We start from the raw sequence: 24,893 nt of genomic DNA on the forward strand, positions 1-24,893 counted from the left end.
TCTTTTTAACTGAGTGATACCCAACAAAGCTGGGGGGGCAGGGGGTGGGAAAGCTATAAATCCAACCCAAACAGGTAGCACTAGAAAGAAAAAATTTAGCTGTAAAACACTACAGAGAGAAGTTTGCAGCTGTGGAGCTGCTCCAACAGCTTCCAACGCTACTACTGCAAGTGTGGAAATTTCAGTGCGATAAGAACATGCTTTCATTTCTTGAAAATATTGCAGATCTTGGATAAATCTCAGCAAAGTTGGCAGAGTTACGTTGCTCTTGAGAAATTCATGTCCAGCTATCAGATATTATCCTAAACCCTTGCATAATTCTAATACCAGTGCTAAAACCCAGGCTTAACACAGGCCTTTCCTTTATTGCATGAGTAAAATCAGAAAGAAAACGGGACATGCTATTTCTTGCTACATGATAACTACCCTGTATTTCTGTAGTCAGCTTTTCTGCTTCAATTTTTAGTATACTGATCTTATACAGAACTTTTAGTAAAGAACATACACATATTTGGGTTTGCTTCTGTGCTTTTTATGTCACCAATCTGGGACCACTCAAAACTGAGCAACTGCTGAGGAAGCAACACTGTGCTTCAGTCTCTTACATGTGGATTTTACCTTTGTCAGAGACCACAGGAACAAGCCCTGGAGCAGTCAGGTCCCTCCTACTCTGGGGGACAAATCAGTCTCCAAGCTCAAGAAGGGCAAAGTCAAATTACTTAAGTCAGGACACTGAAAATGGCAATGTATCACCAAGGGGAAAGATGAAAAGCCAGGAAATAATAGGCCAATCATCCCAGAAATATTCAAACAGATCATTTTTTAGCACAGCAAGGTGAGTAAAGATATATTTCCTGAAGGAAAACCACATCAAACTGATCTAAGTGGTCTTGGTACAGTCTGACAAATTATTCCCCTCCTTAAACTAGAGAAATAATTTCTGCATAAAATTATAACCATAGACTCCTGTGAATTAAAATAATAATCATCATATGAGAGAGTATTTAGCAATTTGTGAAGTCACACAGGTGCACCACATCATGGTGGCTACAGGTAGTGACTTGAAAATTCAGATTCCAAAAGTCAAGATGGGAAAAGCACCTGGATCACAGGTGTGTTTCCTAAATGCTGGATCCAACCTCCATTTAACCCCATTGCAGGATATTTGTCAGCCCCCACAGCAGACACAGATCTCATTTAACCCCATTGCAGGACACTTGTCAGTCCCCACAGCAGACACAGATCTCATTTAACCCCATTGCAGGACACTTGTCAGTCCCCAAAGCAGACACAGATCTCATTTAACCCCATTGCAGGACACTTGTCAGTCCCCACAGCAGACACAAACTCTTTCAGCTGTTACCCGGACCTAGTGCAGGGATCCAGAGGCAGCTTCCAGCAGGAGGAACAGAACAGGCCCCAGGATCACACGTGTCTCAGGTGGTCTCCAGCAGAGCAGGCAGCAATTGTACTGTAAACTCTGCATGCTTGGCTGATCTTTTGTAGGAGAAGGGAAGATAATTCCAAGGAGAATGGGCTGTTCGGCTAAGAGCCACCAGGAGTGGCATCAGCAGGATTGAGCAGTATCCAGGGAATGACAATTCCAGCAGTGGGAGATTACGACCAATTCAGTGACCACCTACTGAAAATGAATGGACCCAGAGCCCAATGCAGGGCAAATCACCCCTGAGGGCCCATCAGCATGAGAGAGACATAACCAGCAGAGAGGTCTGAGTACTAATCAACACAAAAGTTACACAATTTGTGACCAATGAATGCTAATGCCTCTGCTAAAATGTACAGAGCGTAAAGTTTTTATAATCAGCAAGCCTTTGTTGAGTTACCACCAGCTCCCCGCCTGTACAAATCAGGTTAGAATACAGAAACACCTTCGTGCGGTGTGAGAATTGGCGCTGCGCACCCCGAGACCACCTCACCTCACCTCACCTCACCTCACCTCACCTCACCTCACCTCACCTCACCTCACTCACCTCACCTCACCTCACCTCACCTCACCTCACCTCACCTCACCTCACCTCACGCCGCACCCCGCCCAGCCCAGCCCTCACCCCCTCGCGCCTTTCACTTTCGGTTCGCGGGCTCCCCCCCCCCCTGACTGACAGGCGGGAGCACCAATGGCGGCGCGGCACGCGGCGGCGCCGGCCAATGGCGGGGCGGGGCGGGCGGCCGGCGCCATGGCGGAGCCGGCGCTGCTCAGGGAGTACGTGTCGCACCTGGCGGCCCGCGCGGCGCAGGGGCAGCTCGCGGCCTGCGCCGACCCCGCGCTCAAGGCCCGGGCGCGCGGCTGCTGGGCCCGGGGCGCCGCGGGGCCCTGGACGTGCGCGCGTGGCCGAGCGCTGTCGGCGGGGCGGGGGGCCGCGCCCTGCGCGACCTGCTCAAGGCGCTGGAGCTGCTGGAGCTGCTCTGCGTCAACCTCCTGCTGTGCCCCTGGCGCCGGGAGATCCGCTCCCTGAAGGTACGGCACTGCAGCCCCGCCCCGGGGCTACGAGGCCGCTTCCCCGGGCCGGGGCTCGGCAGCGGCACCGGGAGGTGGAGCGGGATCAGGGGCACATCCTGCTCGGGACAGGGTGCTGGGAGCGGGGCCGGGGCACATCCTGCTCGGGACGGGGTGCCCAGTGCAAAGCGGGTGTGCTCAGAGACGTTCACTGGCCTTCACAGGCCTTGTCCTCGCTGAGGCCGGGAGTGCTGAGCAGCTCCGGGGGTTGGGAACGGAACCTCTCGGCTGTGGTGAGACAGCAGAGAAGGTAAAAGCTACTCTGAAAGGCTTTGCCTGTCATCATACTAATCTTTAACCGAAATCTGCCTGTAAGTAGGGATGTTTTTAGCAGTGGCCATCTCCAGTGGCTTCGTGCCAAAAGCCAGGTGAGCCAGTGCTTCTCTGGTCCCTCATGCCGGCTCAGAGCCTGCAGCTGCTGGAGTGGGCAGGGAAAGCCCCTTGGAAAGAGGAACTGCTGTTGCTTTTTGCAGCAGGGTGGTCACAGCTACCACACTTCCCCAGCACACTGAACCCGTCCCATTGCCCAGAAGACAACAGCCATCTTCACACATCCCAAATTTAAACAGAATCCCCAAACACCCAAATGCAAACTTACTTCCTTTGCTTTGGCAACAGGTACTAGTGAGGAAAAGCCATTTCTTTGCTTCTTCCTGCACTTAGGTCTCGCATATGGATTCTCAGTCAGCTGTAGATGCCTGTTCTTCTCATTCATCTCCCTAAAACAGGGCAAAGCATAAGATAGTCAGGTGTACACTTCATGGGTTCAGCTTTTCCTAACATGAGAATCCTAGGCTGCACTGTGGATAACCCAAAGGGCAAGAAAGCCTGCTGCAGGCCTGAAGTAATTCTGCTGCAAGGCACAAGTTGGAGAACAACCAGTACCTTGTGTACATACAGATTTGATAAAAAGCTACTGGCTATACATGGAATAGTATTTCCCATGTCCTGCCTCTCACCTCCTCTGATGTCCCTGCAGTGCCTGCAGCTGCCCCCACTTCAGAAGAAACAAAAGGAGGGGAGTGCAGGACACTCTTGACAAATTTATGTGAGAATTTTACTGTGGCATTTTTGGGGGTCAGTTTTGTTTTCCTGAACCTCCTGCTTGTGACACTAATGCCCAGGGTTCGGCCTTGGTCTGTCCCAAGCTGGGCAGCCTGAAAACAAGGTACCCCACTCCTGGAAATTGTGACTTTGCATTCCTACCTCTGTTCTGTTATGACTTGCCAGGAGTTGGTCATGCCTAGCTCAGAATAGTCTCTCCTGTCACAGGGTTTCAGACAAAACCAAAAACCACTTCCAGGTTACAAACTAGGCCTCGTGCCTGGAGTAGCTCTAAAACCAAGCACATGTTGAACAATTTTTTTAAGTTTTTGCACAGCAGCAGCATTTTATTGCTGTTTTGCAGACAGCTTGTGCAAAGAGAGGTGTTTGGGCAATATTTCTTTTAGAATAGTCTCCCTGCAGAAAGGTGCTTTCAAACAATGGCAGTTTAATTCAAGGGTAGTAAAGTTCACAGCAGGAGTCTGTAGGAAAATGTTACAGACTTCTCAGCAGCTTCTGCAAGAAATGTGATTAACAGTGAGTGCATCATATCTGTTTCTTTAGGAAAAGACTCAGTGATTCATTCTATGAACCTCTGTTTGTTTAAAAAGCTTAGGTTCAGCAGAACACATAAGGTTTATTTCTGAGTTTCTCTAGTTTGATTAAAATTATTTTCTTACTCTCTTCCTTTCTGAATATGGGTACTCCTAGCCAAGACCCCAGCAGGTTTAAACTGGAAGGGTACAAAATTATCATTACAATCTGACTTATTTGGAAGAATAGACCTTTTACTTTTATGTCTCATAAAAGCAAGCAGTTTTGCACTGGGTGTTAGCAAAGTAAGTCTTCCCACGCTACATGGTCCACCAGTGATGTATGCTGGGATAGCAGGCCAATCTCGATCTCTACAAATGAAAAATATTCCACGTGGTAATTGAAAGGGAGTATCATATACAGAATGAATTAGAGAAGTATAATTGCACTATGAGGTCTGATTTTTATATAAATTGTGATAAGGAGTAACATCCTTAATTAAAGATTGACCCTTGTTTGTATAATTAAATTTGATACAAAAGGTCATCTATGTAGAACCAAGGATCTCTAATTCCTGAGGTTCAGAAGATGCCTTGGGAAGGTGAGGAAAAAAAAAACTACACTGAAAGTGATGTGCTGTAGCAAAGCTACAATGCTCGAGAGGCTGCCAAAATAGTGCTGTTGGAAAAGCCTCAGTCACTGCAATTCAAAATTCAGACTTCTAGGAACACAGTTTTGAAGTATGTTTTGAAGCAAGTTTTGAAGTATTTTTGATCTTTAGGAAATCAACTATTTCACATTTCCCTGCACCCCACTCCCCCAGTGTTCACCGGCTTTTCCATGTTGCGTTCTGTTCCAGACCTTCACTGGGAATTTTGTCTACTACATCCAGCCAGTGCTCCCAGAGGACATTGTGAAAGCAGTCCTGGAGAAAATAGGTTATGTTGCAACTACAGCGACAGAGTTTTCACTTGTCGAAAAGAGAAACAATGAGGAAATGAAGCAGACTGCATTTGAAATATTCCTGGCAAGACTCGAGTGTGAAGCCATCCTCGAAGTGACAAATGAAGAAAAACATGGCAATTTGGAGAAGAGCCTGCAGCAGCAGGGAACACAAACACATCAGCATCAAGGAGAGGAGGATGAGGAAGATCAGACGCCCCAGAGAGGAGACACCAAAAGTCTGGAAAATGAAGGGAACAGTGAGACACCTTTGTGCCTTGCTCCCCAGCAGAAGTGTTCAGCTACCTGTGCTGTATCCTTTGAAGCTGCTGGGAATCTGAGGATCAAAGGGGACGTGGCTCAGTCAGCAGCTGCTGCATCTCCCACCAGCCTCCAGGAGCACCAAAGGAAAGGCATCAACGCCATGCATCTCCCAGGCAAGTGCTCCGACAGCGAGGACTTCCTGATCAAATACAGTGACATTGTCATAGGACAAACACCGATTTTCGGTGAGAATCTCTCTCCAAAGGCTTTGGAAAAGGAGCCAAGAGCCAGTCTGAGTGAGGAGTGTGCCTTGGCAGTGGCTGCAGAGTCAGCTGCACGAGCGCTGGGGCCTGCACCTCTGTCCCCAGGAGCCAGCGGCCCCCCAGCCTTCGCCATGTTTGCTGACAGCTGCTGTGACAACAAAACCACCTTGGAGTTCGAAGCTCCAGAAATCCCAGAAGAATCAATTGAAGCAGAAATTAATGATGCCATAAATTGCATAGACCCAGCCCCTCGTGATGAACCCACTGAGCTGAAGTCTCTCCCCTATAAGGACTTTGCCCAAAACTGCAGCATCCCCAGGGAAGAGGATGTGTGTGAGCTGTCTTTAACCTTCACAAAACTACAAATCAAGGATGCTCAGGAAGAACTTACGTATCCAGTAGAGGAAACTGGCCAGCCTGAGGCAGTGGCATATGCAGGAACAAGTGAGAGGCACCTTAGAGAATTTAATCACTCCCAAATAAAGCATACATACCTGACTGATGCTGAGCTGCACAAGAGAGCAGCTTCACACACTGAGCCATCTTCAGGTCTGTGCTGCACTGCTGGGCACACGGAGGATTCCACTACTGGTTCTGACAGCAAGAGACTGTTCGTGGATCCTGCTAAGGCACACCCAGCTTCCGAGTGCTTCAGGCATGTTAGAGAGCCCCCCAACCTCACCTACATCCCCCCCCAAAGCATTGATGTGCAGCCCTCACACGGGGGCAGGACCAGCACACGGGGCAGGAGCCTGGTGCAGCCTGGACGTGACTCTGCTGGAGGCAGTGAAGGGAAGCTGCAGAACTGTAACTCACCGGTGAGTGACACCCAGGAGCCTTATGTCATCATCGACAGAACCGAGCAAGCCATGCTGTGCCATCACACTTGAGTCTGTAGTGCTTTTTTTGTAATCTGCTTGGGGGATTGTCCTCTCACCTGTGGCCTTGATCCTGTTTTCAAGGAGGTGATTCTCTTTGTCAAAACAGTTTTCAAAAAACCCACAACCACATCACCGCTTTGGGACAGTAAAAACCAGAAGGAGTTACACAAATTCTTAATGATCCCTTTGGCAAGGAAACCTGAATGGTCACCTTTGTAAAGGGTAGGCAACTTCCATAAGTTTAAATCCATTTAATTCATCAGTCAGATTCCTTCTGACTGTTCTTAATGCCAGCTGGGCATCCTACTTTTCTTTATTCCCCTCACAGACCTATTCCTGAAATACTCTTCCAGTACAAGGTAAATTCTTCTCAACTGGAAGACCCAGCTTTACAAATGCCATACTGGATTATACTCCTGTTAAATACTCCTGTTAACTCTCTGCATTCCTTTGAAGCTGTGTCTGAGCTAATTTTCCTCCTGACTTCAAAAACAGGTTTAGAAAGTTTGATAACATTCCTTTAGCTTTAAAGAGGGAAACAGCCCTGTGGACACTTGGTTTTGTAGAGGCATTAACCTGTGTTACAGGTTTTATATCTGCCTCCATTTGTTACCAAAGTATTTTGTGGCCACCACCACAATTTTCAAGAGAAGCCTTGAGCATTTTAACTGTTCACTGCCACCAGGAGAGAGAGGTCCGGCTACTGCTGCCATTTCCCTTGCCCCTGCTCCTGACACTTAGTTCTGCACTAGGAGTACACAGAATTCTTCTGCAAGCCACTTCATCTCACTAAAATGAAGGGGAAAAAAATCTTTCTTTGCCATTTTAGTAGCAGGAAAAAAAATCTGCTCAGAGAAGGATCCCAGTGAGCAGCAGAGGCAGGATCAAGGATATCCTGCAGGTGGGAGTGCTGTGTGAAAAGCTCAGGAGTGTTGGATCAACTGGAAGCTGGGATCCCAGCACTGAGAGCCTGTGTCACACACAACACTGAATTAATTTGGGAAAGCACACTGCTGCTGTACTTCAGCAGAGTCTCCAGTGCTTCTTTATACAGATATCTCCAAGGGGTGTCAGAGGATGGTGCCAGACTCTTTTGGGTGGTGCCCAGCAGCAGGACAAGGAGCAATGGCCACAAACTAAAACACAAAAAGTGTCACCTCAACATGAGGAAGAACTTGTTTCCCTGGAGGGGGCAGAGCCCTGGAATAGCTGCCCAGGGAGGGTGTGGAGTCTCCCTCTCTGGGAGATTCCAAACCTACCTGGACACATACCTGTGTCACCTGCTCCAGGTGACCCTGCCTGAGCAGGGCTTGGAGTTGGTGACCTCCAGAGGTCCCTTCCAACCCTAAAAATTCTGTGATTCTGTGCTACACTTGTTTCCTAGAAAGACACTTTAATACTGCTTCAAGTAGCATTTACAGTAGCACTGAAATGTGTGCTGGTTTGGGCTGGGGTAGAGTTAATTTTCTTCACTGTGGCTAATACGGAGCTCAGATTTGAATGTTAAAAAATGCCTTTCATGTATAGTTAAAATAGCTGAAATTAATTTAGTGTGAGTTGTTTATAACAGATTTTCATCCCCGAAAAAATTCAGAGGAGCGCGTGTGGATTAGACTAGAAAAACCTCAGGAACTAAAATACAAAGATTTGCTTTTTGAGCAACTAATGGTTGAAATTCTGTCATCCCTTGATTCCCGCAGTGTTGGAGAAACAGACCTTTGCCCAAGGTAACACCAGGTGACAGGACTGCCTTCAGCTCTGGGTTGTGAGAAATGGGTGTTAGGAACAAAAAGTGTTCTGACAAGTCACAGTGGCATCCTCTGGGCTGTAAGATTCTCTGTACTAAACCATTAAGTGACATTTTCTGTACTGTGCAAAATGTATATCCATAGGGAAATTATAATTAAGAACAAAGTCCAGACAACTGAACTTCAAATGTATAGAACCACTTTCACAGAAATTGTTCTTTTGGACTCTTAGAGGAGAAAAAATTTTGAAAGTTTAGCAGAAGGTATCAAGAATATCTACTATCCCCCTATAAAGAAGCTGCAATAAGTAAGATAATTACTTAGCACACAAAATCTTTTAAGCTAGAATTCTAAAGGTTCACAACAGAGCGATAGAATGGCATTCCTGGGATCACAAGCTTTAGTGCTAACTTAGTACTTCACTAGGAAATGCCCTCTCAGAGCACTCATCATTATTAAGTTGCAGTGATTTAGAAAAAACAAATGCACCACCAGATGGGAATAAGGACAGGAGCTGCAATTCCTGACTTGGTGTGGTTCCTTCAGTGCAATGGTTTTTAGGCAAACCACAATCCTACAAAAGCAGTGATCTCCAAAAGCAGCACCATCAGATATTGTTGAAAAGCCACGCAACTGAATGTTTCTGTCCTGCAATAAGTGCCAGACAAACGTCTGTGAAAAGTGATCAAAGTGCTGATGAAGCCTTGCTTGCTCCAGCTAAGCCTACCAAAACCAGTAGGGGAAATAAGATACTCTGTACTTCTGGGATCATTCCCCTAAAATTACCCAGAAAAAGTAATGTGAGAACAGTCTGAGTGCTGCATTGAAAGGATTCCATTGAAGAAAACATCCAGAAAGTAAAGCACAAGTGAAGGGCAACTCAGCACTTCATGTAACAAGTCCAAGAATTAAACCCCCACTGGTTTTCTCCACTCTCCAAGTACTTGCAGGTCATAATAAACAGATCATGATATAAACCCAAAGAACCATCTGTGTTTTTCTTTATTAAAAAAACAGTAAAAGCAAAGAACGCAAAACATTGTAAAAATCAATTAATTCTAGGAACTTTTTAATAACTATTTGAAAGGAAAAACAAATACACCGTCGACCCTGTAGTTTCGCTGTTCCTCAGCTCAGCCACAGCAGGGCTGGGATCTCACAACCACATCAAGACGCAAGGAATCCCCTCCCTGGGGAGGGGTCTGGGCACTGGAATGTCTGTAACCCTCTGAACCTTTTGTTCTGTGGACCCCACCTCCAAGGGACCAAGACTGAACATTGTTCCAACCGTATCAGCATTACAACAGTCCAGCCTCATCACTGGATCCACAGGTTGTGAGATCTTCCCACTATCTGCTCTTACCCTTGCCTTCTATACCTTGTGGTATTTTTTGTACTTGTACAGAAAAGAACCCAAAGAGCTGCATCCCTCCTTTCTGCTGCAATTCAATTGTTTTAAAATCTCAGAATCAGTGAGGTTGGAAAATACCTCTGAGGTCATTGAGTCCAGCCTGTAACCAACCACTTTGTCACCCACCAGAGCACTGAGTGCCACGTCCAGATTTCCAGCCTCTCTGCCCCAGCCTGGAGCTGCAGGGGGTAATAGTGGCCAAAGTGCAGGACTCTGCCCCTGACCCTGCTGAACCTCATGGCAGTGGTCTCAGCACATCCATCCAGCCTGGTCTGGTCCCTCAGCAGATCCCATTCCCACCCAACTGGGTATCACCCCCTTCTGCTGATGGTAAACTGATCCTCCAGATCATCAATAAAGGTGTTAAACAGGACTGCTCCCAACACTGAGCCCAGGGGGATCCCATTTCCCTGCACTCTCTGGGCCTGGCCATCAGCCAGTTCTTATCCCAGCCAAAAATGCCCCTGGCCAGTTGTGGGCTGCAGCTTCTCCAGGAGATGCCATGGGAGAGGGTGTCAAAGGCTTTGCTGAAGTCCAGGGAGACACATCCACAGCCTTTTCCTCATCCACCAGGAGGGGCACCTGGTCATGGACAGAGATCAGGTGGGCCAGGCTGGCTGGGTCTGATCCCGTGGTTATCCCATACATGCCATGACATGACACTCAGGATGATCTGCTGGGCACCAGGGACAGGCTGACAGGTCTGTAATAAATAAACCTCCCTCGTACACACACTGCTCGTTTGCTGTTGTTTCACCCTGTTCACCCCAAGGGGGCTATTAAAGAGGAACCTCAGTTACCCTCCCTCAGAGGGGCGTTGTAACAAACCATTTATTTCAAATTACAAAAACAGGGTTGTCTTGGGAAAAAAAAAAAGAAACTGAAGTTACTTCTAGGAAGCAGCAGTGAAGTGGGAAATGAGAGAAACAGCCATATTTGAGCTGAAGTGAACTGACACAGTACAGCTGGTGGAGAACCTAAAAACACAAAGGGAATTGGCTCATATGCTGTTTCTGATTGGTATCTGATCATTCCAGAGCACTAAGTCCACAACATTCTACAAAGCATAGTACAAAACCAATACCCATTATATTTAAATATTCAAAATAGCAAATCAGACTTCATAGATGATTTTTGATACAACAGTCACAGACTTCTATAAATGGTGTTGTCTATTAGGTGGGTTCAGTATTTGGTCCCGGTTTTCTTCATACTTCTCTACCATCTTCTGCATGTCATGGTCAGCTCCAATTACCTTGGAAAGAAGAAAATGAACACTGGAAATAACTGACACCATAAAACTTGGTTTCTTTTGAGCTAAACAGAACAGGACTACCAGTGCAGCCAAACTGGGATACTCCTAGGGATCTGTCCAAGCTGCTTTCTGTTGGGAATTTGGCATTCCCTGAAAAGCTACACAGCTGATCCCACAAGCAATCCCAGTGAACAGCCCCTCAAATTCCACTGGAGATATGGCAGACCCCACTTTTATGCTATACACCAACACCTATCATGTTTTTCTGAGGTTGTCCTTCTCCAAAGATTGTCAGAAAAGCAGATTTATTTACTTTTACCACTAAACAATGCTCTTCTTATTTGGAAAGCACAATTCCCCACATGCCTAATTGGTTATAATTAAAATAATACTCACAAGTATTGGGCAGGAAATTTCAAACAGTGCACGTTTAATGAGCCACTCTTCGTAGAGCTCATGAATAGCTTCTAAATATTCCTAGAAAAGAGGCACTGGAATAACACATGTGCCCAGGGATGACACACACATTGCAATCTTTAACCATTTGGGAAGTAGTTAAGAGACACATACAAAAGCCTGCAACACATATCTTCCACTAACAAAAAATGAAAAGCATCAGAAGATTTTTGAGAAAAATTAATTCCCAGTACAAAGTTTAACTCCACGAAGACCTCAAAGACACAGCTTACAGGAGCACAGCGCTCTCAGCTCCTTTTAAGATGAAGCAACCATGATTCTCTCTCACAGGTAAAATGTGGTTCAAGGTTTTACAGAGAAAAATACAACAACGTAAGGACAAAAAGGGAAAGGCTGCGAAGAATATGTATGGGAGGAACTTTCTGTGTCAATACATTTCCCTAAAATTCCCAGTTCACTTTCTTGTAACTCAATTTCCCCTAAAAGCTCTTCTGCCTGTCATCAAGTGGTTTTTTTCTTCATGGAGACCACTTCACATTGCTCATTCATAACTGCTCCCCTCCTCTTCAGCAGAGCTGCAAAATAACACAAGGGCTCTTCAAATCCATTACAGGAGGATTTATTCTCAAGGCAGAATTTCACCCATTTGGCCCAAAATTTAGCTCTTTGCACAGATCTTCAACTGACAATTGCTTCTCCTGAGCCACCCACCACCAGAGCTGCAGAGGACATGCAGAGGGAACTGCATTTATGTCTGGTCAGGCTTTTTCAGAAGCCTTGTGGCATGAGGGGCAGTTCTGTAAACTGGCACAGAAAGTCACTGTTCCATTACCACAGTTTGTTCTAAAGCAGATTCCCAAGCTCCCAAATTCCCAGATTTTCAAGGAGTTGCTTCTTGTCAGCCACAGCAGAGACACTTTTCATGCACAAACATCCTGGTGATACCAGACAACAAAGTGCCCACAGATATCTTAGCACCTGCAAGCCCAGGTATCTGTGCTTCACCTGGGTGCTTTTATGCCATTTAATGGTACAAAAGCAATTGACTTCTACATCTTAGAGAAGAGTACCAGTTGATTAATACTGCACCTAAAGTCAGCTATAGTGCACGGACTACTAGAACAGAACACCTGGGAGAGTCAGCGTGCATGACAGATCATTTTTTAAAAATAAATCAAAATTAAATACTCAGGGTTTAGTTTGCAGTGGAAACAGCTGCACCACATTTTGGCAATACACACAGGATACAATTTTAGTATTTAGATTGGAATCATTATGTTTTCAAAGCTCCTTGTAACCATATATATCAGAGAAACTCCTTACCAGAGGAATGACTTTTTCCTCTTCCCTACATCGTGTCTTTAGCCTCTCATAACAAACTTTAGGAGATGTCTGCAAATAAACTGCAGGAACAAAAATTGTTATAGTTATGCTCAAGGATCAGCTTTAAAAGCAAAGAAGAAACTCACTTCACAAACTATAGAAGGGAAGAATCCTGACTTGGGTACCACCACTGGACCTCTCCTTTGGCACTGCCATGAATCAATCCATGAACCACCCACAAACCCAAGCTGTCTGATGCTACCACTTTTATACTGAATAATGTGATTATTTATGAGCCAAGAAACAAGAATTATTTTTTCTCCCCAAAAGGAAACCCACCCACAAACACATCCCTCCAGACCCATCAAAATGTTACCTATCAGATCAACTGAAACATCAATGTTGTTCTGGATCCAGTCAAACCATTCACTTAGGACAGCATAATCCACCTCTGGCATTTTCCCACTGAACAAACACAAGAGGCATCACTCACTGAGCAGCATGCAGAGATCAATTCCAAACTCTCATTTTGCTCACCTGACCAGAATCACTCCCCATATACTCCAACATTTGTGAAAAGACCAACATTATGCCCACCCAAATTGAAGGCCACATAAACCATTGTTTATAAAATAGACCAAATATTTTTCTTTTTTTTAAAAAAAAGTGCTTATTAGCCTAAAGTTTACATTATTAGCAGTTACAAACATTATTTTTCCATTACAGTTAAGCAATAATTACTTGGTGACCAGGAAGAAAAGCATTACCTCAGTGACATTCCCACAATAACAGTAAATTAGTGTCAATGGTATTTATTGCTCAGGTTCTTTTTATCAGCATCAGTTCAAATCTGTCCCAGGGCATGTCACCAGAAGGGCTGGATTTACTGAGCAGCACCAACAATTCCTTACAGAAGCCACAGTAAAAGGCAGCAAAAATACAATGTCAATGTGTCAATAAATTTACTCCCACTGTAAGAAATATTTGTTGAAAGAGTATAAAAGTATTTGTTGAAATATTCGACATGCTTAACTGGAACTCTGAACTTGGAGAGCACAGAATGCTGGAGACAGATGTCCCAAAGTTATCTCAGTAACAATAATAAAATATCAGACAACTCAAGTAAAAGGGAGTTATTGAGGACATGTTAAGACTCACATCCTATGTTTTTATCAGTACATCAATTTTCACTTATTACCATAGTCCTGATTGTCAAATATTACTAATTTTACAGTATCCTGTCTTTGAAACTGGTGACAGAACACATATTCCACACTCTTTCCTAAATGCTTCTGCAAAAGAAAAATTTAAAAAAGGATGGAGCTGGGAGGCTCCTGTACTCTCCAGCTGAATGATTAAGACCAGTTGTGCCATTTTAAATAGGACTGAAGAAAAATATTCCACAGATTTCTAAACTATTCCCCTGGCAACTTGCTTTGATCACTGGCAAAAGCAATAAAGATATTTCCCTAAGTATGGAAAAATGCAAAATCCCTATCTGTGCCACCTCCCCTCTTGATCTGCCAGCCAGAACTGGGGTAACACTGGTCACTGCTACTCTTCTAATACTTCAGTTCTGGGTAGCAGGGGTCCACATCAGCCAAACACTGACTCTGCTACTTTTCTCTGGGATAGATGCAGGAAACAGGAAGGTTAAAAGGAATTGGAAATACAAAAAAGCTCCACTGTTCTTACCCTAAAAGACAGACACATCCAAGTCAATTCTGCATCGACCTGCCCTGCAGACAACATGCCTTTGCTCTCCCTGGGTAATCCTGTGAGGACTCTGCCTTGAGATCCACAAAGATACAGGGAATATAAAAGGCACAAAATGGTGTTTTCATTTCCAAAATTTGCTGACATTTGACTCCTACCAAGTAAAGTTTTCACTGCCTAAGTTCAACATGAACAGAGCGAGTTTTCTGTCATAACTAATGACAGATTCACAGGGACAGTGAACTGCAGTGCTCACCTACAGCACACCTTGCACACTCATGTGCACACATTTAAAATTCACCTAACATGGCCACATTTATTCATTTTTTAATGTGTCACAAAATAGCTACTTTCATACAGTCCTCAATTATTCCTTGTTTTATTTATAATCCTTTTACACATCCTTTTCTTTTGGTTTGCTGTTGGTACTATCACTGCCTTCTAGCTTGCTGTAACAAAACAAAGCAAATGCCTTTTGTCCAACATTTAAAAAGTGCTGAAGCCACAAAATATCTTAGATGCCCTTAAAATTGTTATTATTAAATTAATTCAGAGTTGACACAAGCAGATTTGGCCTCATAGCAACTACATCTGGGGAAAAAAGCACTTTGTCTACAATGAAAAAAGAAGTCAGTAATTAAAAATGAGGATACTCCAGGCTGCTTCCACTGTGTGTGGACTGAGATAAATAATGTGTCTCTTCCCACTTCCAAAGCCATTCCCGTGGCCGAGAGGTGCTCGTGCAGCATGGATGACACCTTGTGGCAACAAACTGGGTTTGTCCCTCAAGGCCACTGAAAAACCCACTAAAACCCATCTGTCACATACACTCCTCAAGAGAAGGTCAGCATTCCAAACAAACAAACCAAATAAAACCTGATTCCTGCACTATTTCAGTTAGTTTGGGATGGGTGAGTTATACCTGGGGCAGGTAATAGGTGATTGTTCTTTCTTCCCTCACAGCCTACCAAGTCTGTTTTGATCCTGTCAATCCTGATTCTGAGCAAGAGCACAGGACTCGAGTCCCTGTTTGCAAGGAATGCCAATCCTGGATGCCAGGCTGGATAACACTGCCCAGGTGTCTCACTCCTACAGTGTTATTCTTTATATCCTCATGATTTTTTACATGTCCAGCATGTGTTTCTTTTGATCCAAGCAAGATTTGGGTATTCAGCTGGAGAGCAGATAACTTTAATAGGTGGTGTCTAAATAATACTGAGTTCTAAATATTCAGGAGCACTGCCGGAAAAGGTTTTCCAGAATCCTACAGGAAGTGGGCAGCACATCCCATACCAAACACAATGCCACTCCAACATAGAACTGGCAGATTTCACAGGCCACTTAAATGCACATTACCAAAGAAATTATCAGTTGAATATATATACACATTTAAAATAATTAATCCAAGAAAGTAAAGTAGAAAACCACATCCCATACCTTCGATACAGATTCTCCACAAAAATGTGTTTTGCACTGTGAATCGATCGCTCCATCATCCTTATGGGGGAAATCTGCAACATAAAACTTGACTCTCTACATTTTCACACTTCTTTCTTTTCACACTCATGGCACATCACATGAAACACCATTTTCAGATCTTGTGATAAACTGACTGGGAGGGTGGGAACCACAAAACAAACAAGGACTACTGATCTTACTCTGATTTGTTACTCATACACCAGTTCAAAGGTAAGTGCTCAGCATTCAGCTGAGCAGCGGAAGGTAACTCAGGGTAGAAAAAGCAGCAATCCACTTGGGGTCTGCAGGACAATGGGAACTATTGCTCCCCAAATTGCTGCCCCATCCCATGTGTTGCTGGGTCACTGCACAGAGCTGACATCAGACACACTCAAGCAAGGAAACAGGACTTTTAAAAGAAGTAACTACAGCTGCCAGAGCGCTGGCCTTAACCAGCCCTGCATGTGCTCCAGCAGCACTTCATGTTGGAGCAGAGAGATTCTCTGACACTCTTGGGCCTGGCAGAGCAACCTCTAACCCAGGTTTCTGCACATTAATGAAGCAAAAATGGCTGCAAGGCTCAAATGACAAAAAAGCTCAGATTGAAATGCAGGGAAATCCTCAGGAAATCTTGAATGAACTTCTTCTCCAACAGAACAGGATTTCTACTGTCTTGGAAAAACACCTCTTCCAAAAACCTAGTGATTGTATGTGCAGTACCACTCTCCTATGTGGCACTGCTGAAAGTTTGCCCTGACACAAACTCACAAAACAGAACATAAGAACATCAGTAAGATATAAGCATGGCATCTAACACCAGGTCTTGTAATCAGGGAATGGAAGATAGCATAGAATGTAACAAAAGGTGTAGGAAGGAAAGAATGAACAAATCTTAATAAAAAGGTAGAATGTGAAAATTGATAGAAAAAAAATACAAGAAAAAAAAGGATGTAAACCATCTGAAAAAAGAAATAGAAAATGGTAGTGGAAGTATTTTGCACAAACAGAAGAAGCAATGGCTGAATTTGTACTAGACAGCATGAAGCAGTACTATGAATTCTAACATGAGATTACTTAGTGTTTGCCAAAGATTTGAAATAATGAAATTACAGACAAGCCACTGACATGTAATAAGGAAGAGATTTGTGCAAGCCTAGCTCCTGAGGGTGTGCCCAAACAGCAGGATCAGTTTGGGGAGTTGTGAGCAGGCAGGAGGCAGAGGTTTTACCCCCAGAGCACACACAGAGCAGATCAATGTCTGCACCACAGAAATTCCTACTCACTGCAGGAACAAAGAATGAACACACACAGCATCTTAACTTTCGAATACAAGGTTAAAAGGATTTAGCACTCATAACCACACCTAATTACTTTTAAAACTAAAACCAAAAGTTTCCTTACCATGGGCCTGGTATGCTGCTCCAGCATGGTCAGCTGGACGTAGGTCTGCAGAGTTATCCCCCACCTTGATGCATCCTGGTACATTAAGCCCTGGGGTCAGAGACAGAAGCAAGACAGATGGACATTTGTTAGGACAAACAGCACAACAGGAAGCTGGGTATTTAGGAAGTTTCTGCAGTACAAGAGCATTGCTAAAAGAAGTGCACTAAAACAGCTGACACCAGGTTTGACAAGAATTAAGTGATCATTTGCTCCCCACTATCCCAGGCTGCTCCAAGCCCCAATGCCCAACCTGGCCTTGGACACTTCCAGGGATGCTGGGGCAGCCACAGCTTCTCTGGGCACCCTGTGCCAGGGCCTGCCCACCCTCCCAGGGGAGAGTTTCATCTGTACATCGAACCTAAACTGCCTCTCTTTCAATATGTCCCCTTTCCCCCTTGTCCTGTCACTGCAGTCCCTGAGGAATTGTCCCTCTCTGGTTTCCCTGCAGCCCCTGCAGACCCTGGGAGGTGCTGTGAGGTCTCCACACAACCTTCTCCTCTGCAGGCTGAGCAGCCCCAGCTCTCCCAGCCTGGCTCCACAGGGGAGGGGCTCCAGTCCCCTCAGCACCTCCGTGGCCTCCTCTGGACTCTCTCCAACAGTTCCATGTCCTTCTTATGTTGGGGGCACCAGAGCTGTTCACAGAACTCCAGTCAAACAACATTAACTGATCAGATCCAACCATCACCTCAAGTTACATCCTTCCCTTCTATGAAACAGGCACAAGTACATTTAGAAACAACTGCCACACTCAAAGCTTATCTTCCTGGGAATTGCTTTAACTCACACCCCACTGGAGACCCAGTCCTTGCCAAAAACACATTTTATATGCAGTCTTTCTATTACATGCATGTCTTAATCGCAGTAGAAGCTCTTTTGCTTCATGGAGCTTTCATTTTTGCCGTGTGAGATTTAGGTCACACCCTTCATATCAGTTTTGCTGGCTGATAAAAAGCCATCACACATGTCTTGCTACAAGAACAGTCACTGTAACTGTAGAAATCTCTGCCACTTACCAGGATATTATGACCTCGAACATTCCTCCACTTGGTCAAGGGTTCCTTCAAAACCTGGTTAAAAATCATTACTCCATGTTAAACACATCTTAGATTCAAAATACTTAATGTGACCCTACAAGTCTACAACTATTTTTAAGGAATACTTGTGTAGTAAATCAGAGCATTCAGGATTTGTATTGGAAAGCTCATCACTCTTAAAAAAACAGCACTGAATTCGTAACACAAAAGGTAATAATGAACACTGCTAAAAATAGAGAAATGTCAATATACAGCGTCTTCTTAGCATTTTTAAATGCTATTAGATTACCTCATATGCCTGGAGAGAATTTTTTTTTTTTGAGTCAAAATCAGTGCCATGTAAGGGAAAGAACAGCTTAGCAGAGCACTTAGCATTTCAATGACAAGCCCATCCCCTCACAAATTAATTTCTCAGAAAGTAACACTTGCCAGCAAAGGTAGAGGATCAGACTGCTACCACATTCATTTTCATTTTATTTTTGTGTTCTAACAAACCAAATGTATTCAAATCTTTTACAAAATGAATCAGAAAAGCTTCTGCCCTGAATAGGTACAATCAGACCTGCCTGGTTCAAACAGAGTCTAAATCTGCAACGATACTGTAGAGTCAGGCCTAAGAGAATCTCATCAGCCTGGGAACTTAAGTAGCTAGTTAAAAAATGCTACACTGTATGCAAATTAAAGTTTGTTATCCTTTGGATTAACAGTTAATTACTTCATAAGGACAATTCCTGTTAAATTAACAAATAACATCTGGAAATCCAGCATTTCTATGAGGATTCCTAGAACTTATTACCAAATGTGTTGCCAGGTCTGTCAGGGAAAGCATTAATATCTGTTGTACACAAAAGCAACTGTTCACTGAGGTTTGATCTTGATTTTGTTTAAAATACAACAAGCCTGCCCTTCCCCTAACCTGGTTCTAAGCAACACAAAATCAAATACCAGATCAGTAAGGAATCTCCTGAAACAATTCTAACAGATTTTCCTTGTTTCAAAAAAGCCATCTATTCACTGGGATCCCAGTTACATGACACCCCTATTTTTACATCATTATTCTTTACTTTGCTTTTACCAGACCCATCTAAGATTTCAGTGACATGAAATGGCAAACAGGCAAGTCCAAACATGCCCATGCTCTGTGGGTTGCTGTTACTTCATAAAGGTACAAACTCTGATTCACAGGTTTTACTGGTATTTTGGCATCCAGTATATACTACATGTGATCTACATTTCTCTGCTGTGATTTAACTGTAAAAGTTGGGGTGGTGCCCCAGCAAGCCCCTGGCTCAGACCCTGCTGCTCCCTCCTCATGCACCCAAGGACAGCACTTCTAAACTGTTGGCTCTGTCAAGACAAGCAGCTGCTCAATGAGGAAAATAAGGACAAAGAAATGTGCATCCAGTACCTCAATGCTGGTAGTTTGTGCAAAATAATCCAGGCATGTTGTTTTTCCACTCGCAATGTTGCCCTCGATACAGATCTGATGAAAAACAGAATCACTTTGAGACCCACACAGTGGCAGAGCAGTGAACAGTGTCTCAAAAACGCACCCTGCCCATTCCAGCATGCCAGCTCCCTACACTGGGAAGAGATTATTTCATGGGAAGGCAGTGGGGATTCATTTGGATGTTGTGACTCCCTCAGACCACCACTTTTTCCCTCCCTGGCAAACATAAACCAACTGTCTCTGGTGGGCAAGGGGCAGCCTTCCCTCCTGGTGCTCCCACAGCCAGCCCCCTCCCCTTCCAGCTTCCTTCCCCTTCCCAGGGCCCCAGGAGCTCCAGACGGCCACCTGCTGCTCTTCACTCTGCCACAACCTCAGAGACTTAACTTCCAACTTAAAATAAATGCCAGCTGAAGTAATAATTTCAGCATCCATTATATAGGTAGATTAAATCTTAAGAGGCATCTCATTTTTATTTTCAGAAACCTAAACAACTAAAATAAACTAAGAGAATTTTTTTTCAACTGTCTTAAAGTAATTTATAGCCCAGGGGGGTTATATAGGGAAATGGCAAGGCTACACATGGAACACTGACCCCCAAACCGACACCTGTCCTGACACAAGCCCTCACAATTTTTGCACAAATATCTCACAATTTTATTACAATTTGCAGAACTAGACCAGCATAGCCTTGCACAGAGTATAACCCAGTGATAGATCCATCACCACACACTGACACAGCCACAGCCTGCAGCTGCCAACTACACACACACTCAAATTATAATGGAATTATAATGAAAGAGGCTGCACTGTTTTCTGAACTAAATGCAAATACTTACAATTCTCTTTCTAGCATCTTTCTTTATCAGATGCTTATCTAGAATGGAAATAAACAACAGTTAAAATCACGGCAGTCTTCACAACTTAGTTATACTGGGCCTCTTAATGTGAGACCCTCTATGACATTTTTAGGTTCCCTATGCCTTAATATGACTATTTGCTAAATTATCAACTTTCAAGGTTTGGGGTAATTATTGAGTCATGTAACAGACACATTGTGGCACAGACTGACACAGATTTAGCTGAAGTTCACCACTGTCCTTGACACTACCAAGAATCCAACGATGGGTCGGATTCACACTTTCACCAGATTTTTGCTACACCTGCTGCTCCTCAGTGGGTTTGCGCAGGGGAAAAGGGAATTTTGGAAAGACCAGTTGGAGCAGCACCCAGTGGCCTCACAAGCCCGGCAGGGTAAGGGTGTGGATTACAGAGCAGCTCCAAAACAAGCAGTTCAGACGCCTTACACCTAAAACTGCGGTATAAAACCACGCTGATCTTACGAGACCCTTCACCCAGCCAAGTACGGGAGGAAGGCAGGGAGAGGCTCGGCGGTCACCCCCGGTCAGTGCTCCAGTCTGACCCCGCTCCTGCTCCCCCGCAGCCGCTCCGGGCTCTGCCCCCGCGCCTGCTCCCCCGGAGCCGCTCCAGCGCATCCCGAGGGCCTGCACGGAGCCGGGGCCGGGCGCAGGGGCGGCCGCCCATCCCGTCCCCGCGGTTCCGCCCCGCACTTACGGCCGGCAGCGACAGCGGCGCGGGGCCCGCCCGCTGAGGGGCCCAGGACGGCGCAGCTCGCGCCCCGCGCCCAGGCCGCGCCCCGCCGCCACATGGCCCATCCCCGCTGCCGCCCGGCCCCGCGCCCGGACCCGGCTCCGGCCCGCCCCGGCCCTTCCGCCGCCGCGCCATCACTTCCTCCGCCCCGGCGCTCTGAGGCGGGGCTGGGTCAGGACCGGCGTCGGCCCCCGGCATCACCTGCGGTGCCAGCCCCGGCATCTCCCCGGTTCCCGGCGCCGTCCCGCGGTCCCGGTCCCGCCGCGCACCGCCCGGGCCGCGCGGCCGCCATGGCGTGGCTGGAGGTGGACCGGGCCTACGCCCGCTCTCCGCGGGGCGCGCTGAAGATCGCCCGCACGGTACGGCCAGGAGCGGCCCCGGGCCCCGCGGGCAAGGCCCGGGCCGGCGCTGACCCCCGTCCCTTCCTATCTCGCAGCTGGTGGCGCTGGCCACTCTTCTCTGCTTCGTGGCCTCGAAAGCGCACGAGGCCTACGCGGCGCTGGCCGGCATGGAGACGGTGATCACCGTCCTGTTCCTGCTGCTCTACCTGCTGAGGCTCGACGCGCGGATGCAGTGCCTGTTCTGGCCGCTGGCTGTGAGTACTCGTGGGCTCCGACTGCCGGGGTGTCGTGGCTGTGAGTATTGATGGACTCTGGCTGTGAGTACCGATGTCCCCTGGCTGTTCCGGCCCTGGCTGAGGGTACCGCTGTCCCCTGGCTGTTCCGGCCCCTGGCTGAGGGTACCGCTGTCCCCTGGCTGAGGGTACCGCTGTCCCCTGGCTGAGGGTACCGCTGTCCCCTGGCTGTTCCGGCCCCTGGCTGAGGGTACCGCTGTTCCCTGGCTGTGGGTACCGCTGTCCCCTGGCTGAGGGTACCGCTGTCCCCTAGCTGAGGGTACCGCTGTCCCCTGGCTGAGGGTACCGCTGTCCCCTGGCTGTTCCGGCCGCTGGCTGTGAGCACCGGCAGGCCCGTGAACAGGAACCTGTCCCAGGGGACATTGTCAGTCGGCTCGGTGATTGTTTCCGTACACTTAGGGCAAGCCCCAGTGTCCCGGGGAGGTTGAGGCAGTTTTTCCTAACGGAGTGTTCTGTTCTATCAGTTCCTGGATGGCAGCTAGATCCAATAACAGCCCCTCCCGGCACGGGCATTGTTTGCCTGGCTGTGTAACACCTGCACATCACAAATTAGTCACACACTTTCACTCAAATACGGACGAGTTCTCCTCTTACCTCCCTTTTGTACGTGTATTTGCTGTGTCAGTCTATCAAGTGTAGCCAAGTTGAATAAATTTGACTGCAAAAACAACAGAAGAAAGGTAAAATGAGGAAGTTTTACCACAAAGGCTCTTTTTACCATCAAACCACTGGGTGTCAGTGTTCTCTCACACAAATGTTGCTGTAATTCTGTTTTCATGGCAATCCAGCCGTTTTTAACCATCACTTCTGTGTTGGGAGCTCTCCACGTTCTCCTTCAGGCCTGTATTTCAGAATAAATATTTTGCTTCCACTGGCTGTTTCAGGATATTTTCAACTCGGTGATTGCAGCGTTGTTCCTCCTCGTTGTGTGCTTGTTTGCAATAATAATCAGGACCAACAAGGGGACACTGGCTGGAGGAGTAAGTAGGAACATTGTTAATGAATTTCAGTTCTTAAAGTGCACACGATTTGATCCTCTTGGTACACTCACATTGTGGTAGGACCATGCAAACAACGGTTTTGGAAGAACACCCTCAGCAGTAGCAAACAAGATACATTCAGGGTATCTCACTAAAAGAAGATAATCCTCACACCACTAATAATTTAAAGATATTACAAGACTTAGGAATTACTACAGAGAAGTACTGAAACACTGAAAATTTGTAGAGTTTTTAAGTAACCTACATTTGCTTCCATAGCTTGAAATCCTAGGTGGGAGAATCCATAGCTCTTTTAGGACTATCCAGTGAGAAGAAATGCCAACAGTTCTGCTAAAAAAAGTTGAAACTTTTTAAACAGGCTTGCTGGTACCTCCCTCCTGATGTGTACATTGTTTTTTCTGACACAAGCTGAGGAACTATGTCACTCAAAAAGGGGTTTTGTTCATACTGTGATTGTAAGAATTTTGCGTTCTTAAGATCAAAGCAGTTTAATAGTTTAAGCAACTGGTATTTTTAATTCAAATGGCAACTAATGTAACTAACCTTAATAAACAATAAGGAGGGGAAAAAAACCCTCAGTTTTGAAAGTCTCTAGAAGTACAAGATAAGCTGAAATGTGACAGGCAACCAAAAGAAACCTAAAACTTGCCACTGGGGTCTTTCAAACTCAGCTTAGGCTGTGAGGTGGAAAGCTGATGGCTTCACTGGCAATTGCATCCTAAGCAAAAAGGAGACTTTTTCATTGAGTGACTGTGCTGGAACAGAATTTATATTCTCTGTTGTGAAGTTCACAGAAATTAAGGGTGGGTACAGGAGACCAAGCAGGTAGCTGGGAACACGAGTTTGGGTGGAACATGCAACATCTTCAGTGCCGGGAGGGACAGAATCACCCCCAGCCTGTTCTGAGGCACAAACTGCCTTGAGCTGTGCTCTCCCTAGAGCTCTCCTGAAAATAACTCCCCTGATCAGGTAATTCAGTGCTTGCATAAAAAACCCTTGTGTGCATGTGGGATGGGGCTGAAGGGCAGGAGCTGAGTGAGTTATCTCAGTGGCTCTTCTGCAAACACATTTTTCCAGTTACCTGCCTGAGGTTGACTATTTTTTAAATACTTCTGTATATTTTCTTCAATTTGGAATATGTTTCCCATTCAGAGCTCCAGAGGAGAAGAACAGGCTCCTGCTGAGCTTGTTTCTACGAATGCTGACTTTTCCCCTTGACTTTTCTCAGGGCTAGTCCCATTAATTAAACAACCCTTAAAGGGACAGAAGGGCTTTCATTTAAGATAAAAGCATTGTCTGGCATAATGCAGCATTAGCTTAGCTTTCAAGGAGAGCACCACACCATCTCCAAGGCCTCACACAAACATCAAACAGAGCAAGCTGTAGACAGCTCTGTGAAAGGTTGACGGGATGTAAATGTGGGTGTTATTTAATTTATCAGCTGTCTTTTCAAGGCCAGAACCAAGTTAGGAACATGTGTTTACTGCTACCTTGATGAGTCACTACAGTAAAAGCTCGAGATTGATTGGGGGAACTAATTTTATGGTTATTTTTATAGGTGTTGGGTCTTATATTGCTTGCTCTCTGCCTTGTCGACGCGGTTCTTCTTTGCAAGAAGATTAGCCTTGATAAAGCAAGAGGAAGGAGTGCTCCTGCCAAATAAGATTGACATGTTAGTGAAAGAATGGTTTCTCCATTCTGTTTCCCCACTGTCTTTTAAAGAATTTGTATTTTTACGTGCTCACTTTTGAATTTCCTGTGCAGTGATGTTTTTGCAAGTATCATTCATAAGGTTCGTACTTTTCCAAATGCAGTTTCAGCGTTGCAATTTCACCAGTTAAAGCTTCAGAGGAAATTGTCCTGTTTTTCCAAAGTTACGTTTTTACCTTTTTTAAAAATTATTTTCATGGTTGTCTTCTTTCTCTAATAAAAAGAAAACACAAACAGGCTTA

At 45.6% G+C, this 24,893-nt stretch overlaps 3 protein-coding genes across 3 annotated transcripts; 2 read left to right on the forward strand and 1 right to left on the reverse strand.

Annotated features, from left to right (window-relative positions):
- The first annotated feature begins 1,040 nt into the window (after nt 1–1,040).
- LOC120410622 lies at nt 1,041–7,584 on the forward strand. Its single transcript, XM_039558601.1, has 3 exons — nt 1,041–1,053; nt 2,124–2,476; nt 4,953–7,584. Exons 1-3 carry the CDS (start codon nt 1,041–1,043, stop codon nt 6,450–6,452), a joined length of 1,866 nt encoding a protein of 621 aa, XP_039414535.1. The 3' UTR covers nt 6,453–7,584.
- Nucleotides 7,585–9,175: 1,591 nt separating this feature from the next.
- TK2 (thymidine kinase 2) lies at nt 9,176–21,364 on the reverse strand. Its single transcript, XM_039558043.1, has 10 exons — nt 21,271–21,364; nt 20,535–20,572; nt 19,657–19,731; nt 18,228–18,281; nt 17,173–17,262; nt 15,751–15,824; nt 12,974–13,062; nt 12,598–12,677; nt 11,254–11,334; nt 9,176–10,857 (listed from the first exon to the last, which is right to left on the reverse strand). Exons 1-10 carry the CDS (start codon nt 21,362–21,364, stop codon nt 10,759–10,761), a joined length of 774 nt encoding a protein of 257 aa, XP_039413977.1. The 3' UTR covers nt 9,176–10,758.
- Nucleotides 21,365–21,412: 48 nt separating this feature from the next.
- Nucleotides 21,413–24,888, forward strand: CKLF (chemokine like factor). The gene is made up of 4 exons (XM_039558045.1): nt 21,413–21,665; nt 21,743–21,901; nt 22,825–22,920; nt 24,500–24,888. Exons 1-4 carry the CDS (start codon nt 21,597–21,599, stop codon nt 24,602–24,604), a joined length of 429 nt encoding a protein of 142 aa, XP_039413979.1. The 5' UTR covers nt 21,413–21,596; the 3' UTR covers nt 24,605–24,888.
- The last annotated feature ends 5 nt before the right edge of the window (nt 24,889–24,893 follow it).

This window comes from Corvus cornix, chromosome 11 (assembly GCF_000738735.6).
Source record: "Corvus cornix cornix isolate S_Up_H32 chromosome 11, ASM73873v5, whole genome shotgun sequence".
Classification (NCBI taxonomy): Eukaryota; Metazoa; Chordata; class Aves; order Passeriformes; family Corvidae; genus Corvus; species Corvus cornix.

Bases quoted from the DNA above. Each gene is read 5' to 3' on its own strand.
- LOC120410622 (XM_039558601.1), top strand. The intron at 2,477-4,952 runs GTACGGCACTGC...GTTCTGTTCCAG, and splicing joins GGGAGATCCGCTCCCTGAAG to ACCTTCACTGGGAATTTTGT.
- TK2 (XM_039558043.1), bottom strand. From the start codon at position 21,364: ATGTGGCGGCGGGGCGCGGCCTGGGCGCGGGGCGCGAGCTGCGCCGTC. The intron at 13,063-15,750 runs GTATGGGATGTG...GTGTTTGTTCAG, and splicing joins GTGGAGAATCTGTATCGAAG to TGGGAAAATGCCAGAGGTGG. The intron at 12,678-12,973 runs GTAACATTTTGA...TTGTTCCTGCAG, and splicing joins TGTTTCAGTTGATCTGATAG to TTTATTTGCAGACATCTCCT.
- CKLF (XM_039558045.1), top strand. From the start codon at position 21,597: ATGGCGTGGCTGGAGGTGGACCGGGCCTACGCCCGCTCTCCGCGGGGC. The intron at 21,666-21,742 runs GTACGGCCAGGA...CCTATCTCGCAG, and splicing joins CGCTGAAGATCGCCCGCACG to CTGGTGGCGCTGGCCACTCT. The intron at 22,921-24,499 runs GTAAGTAGGAAC...TTATTTTTATAG, and splicing joins AGGGGACACTGGCTGGAGGA to GTGTTGGGTCTTATATTGCT.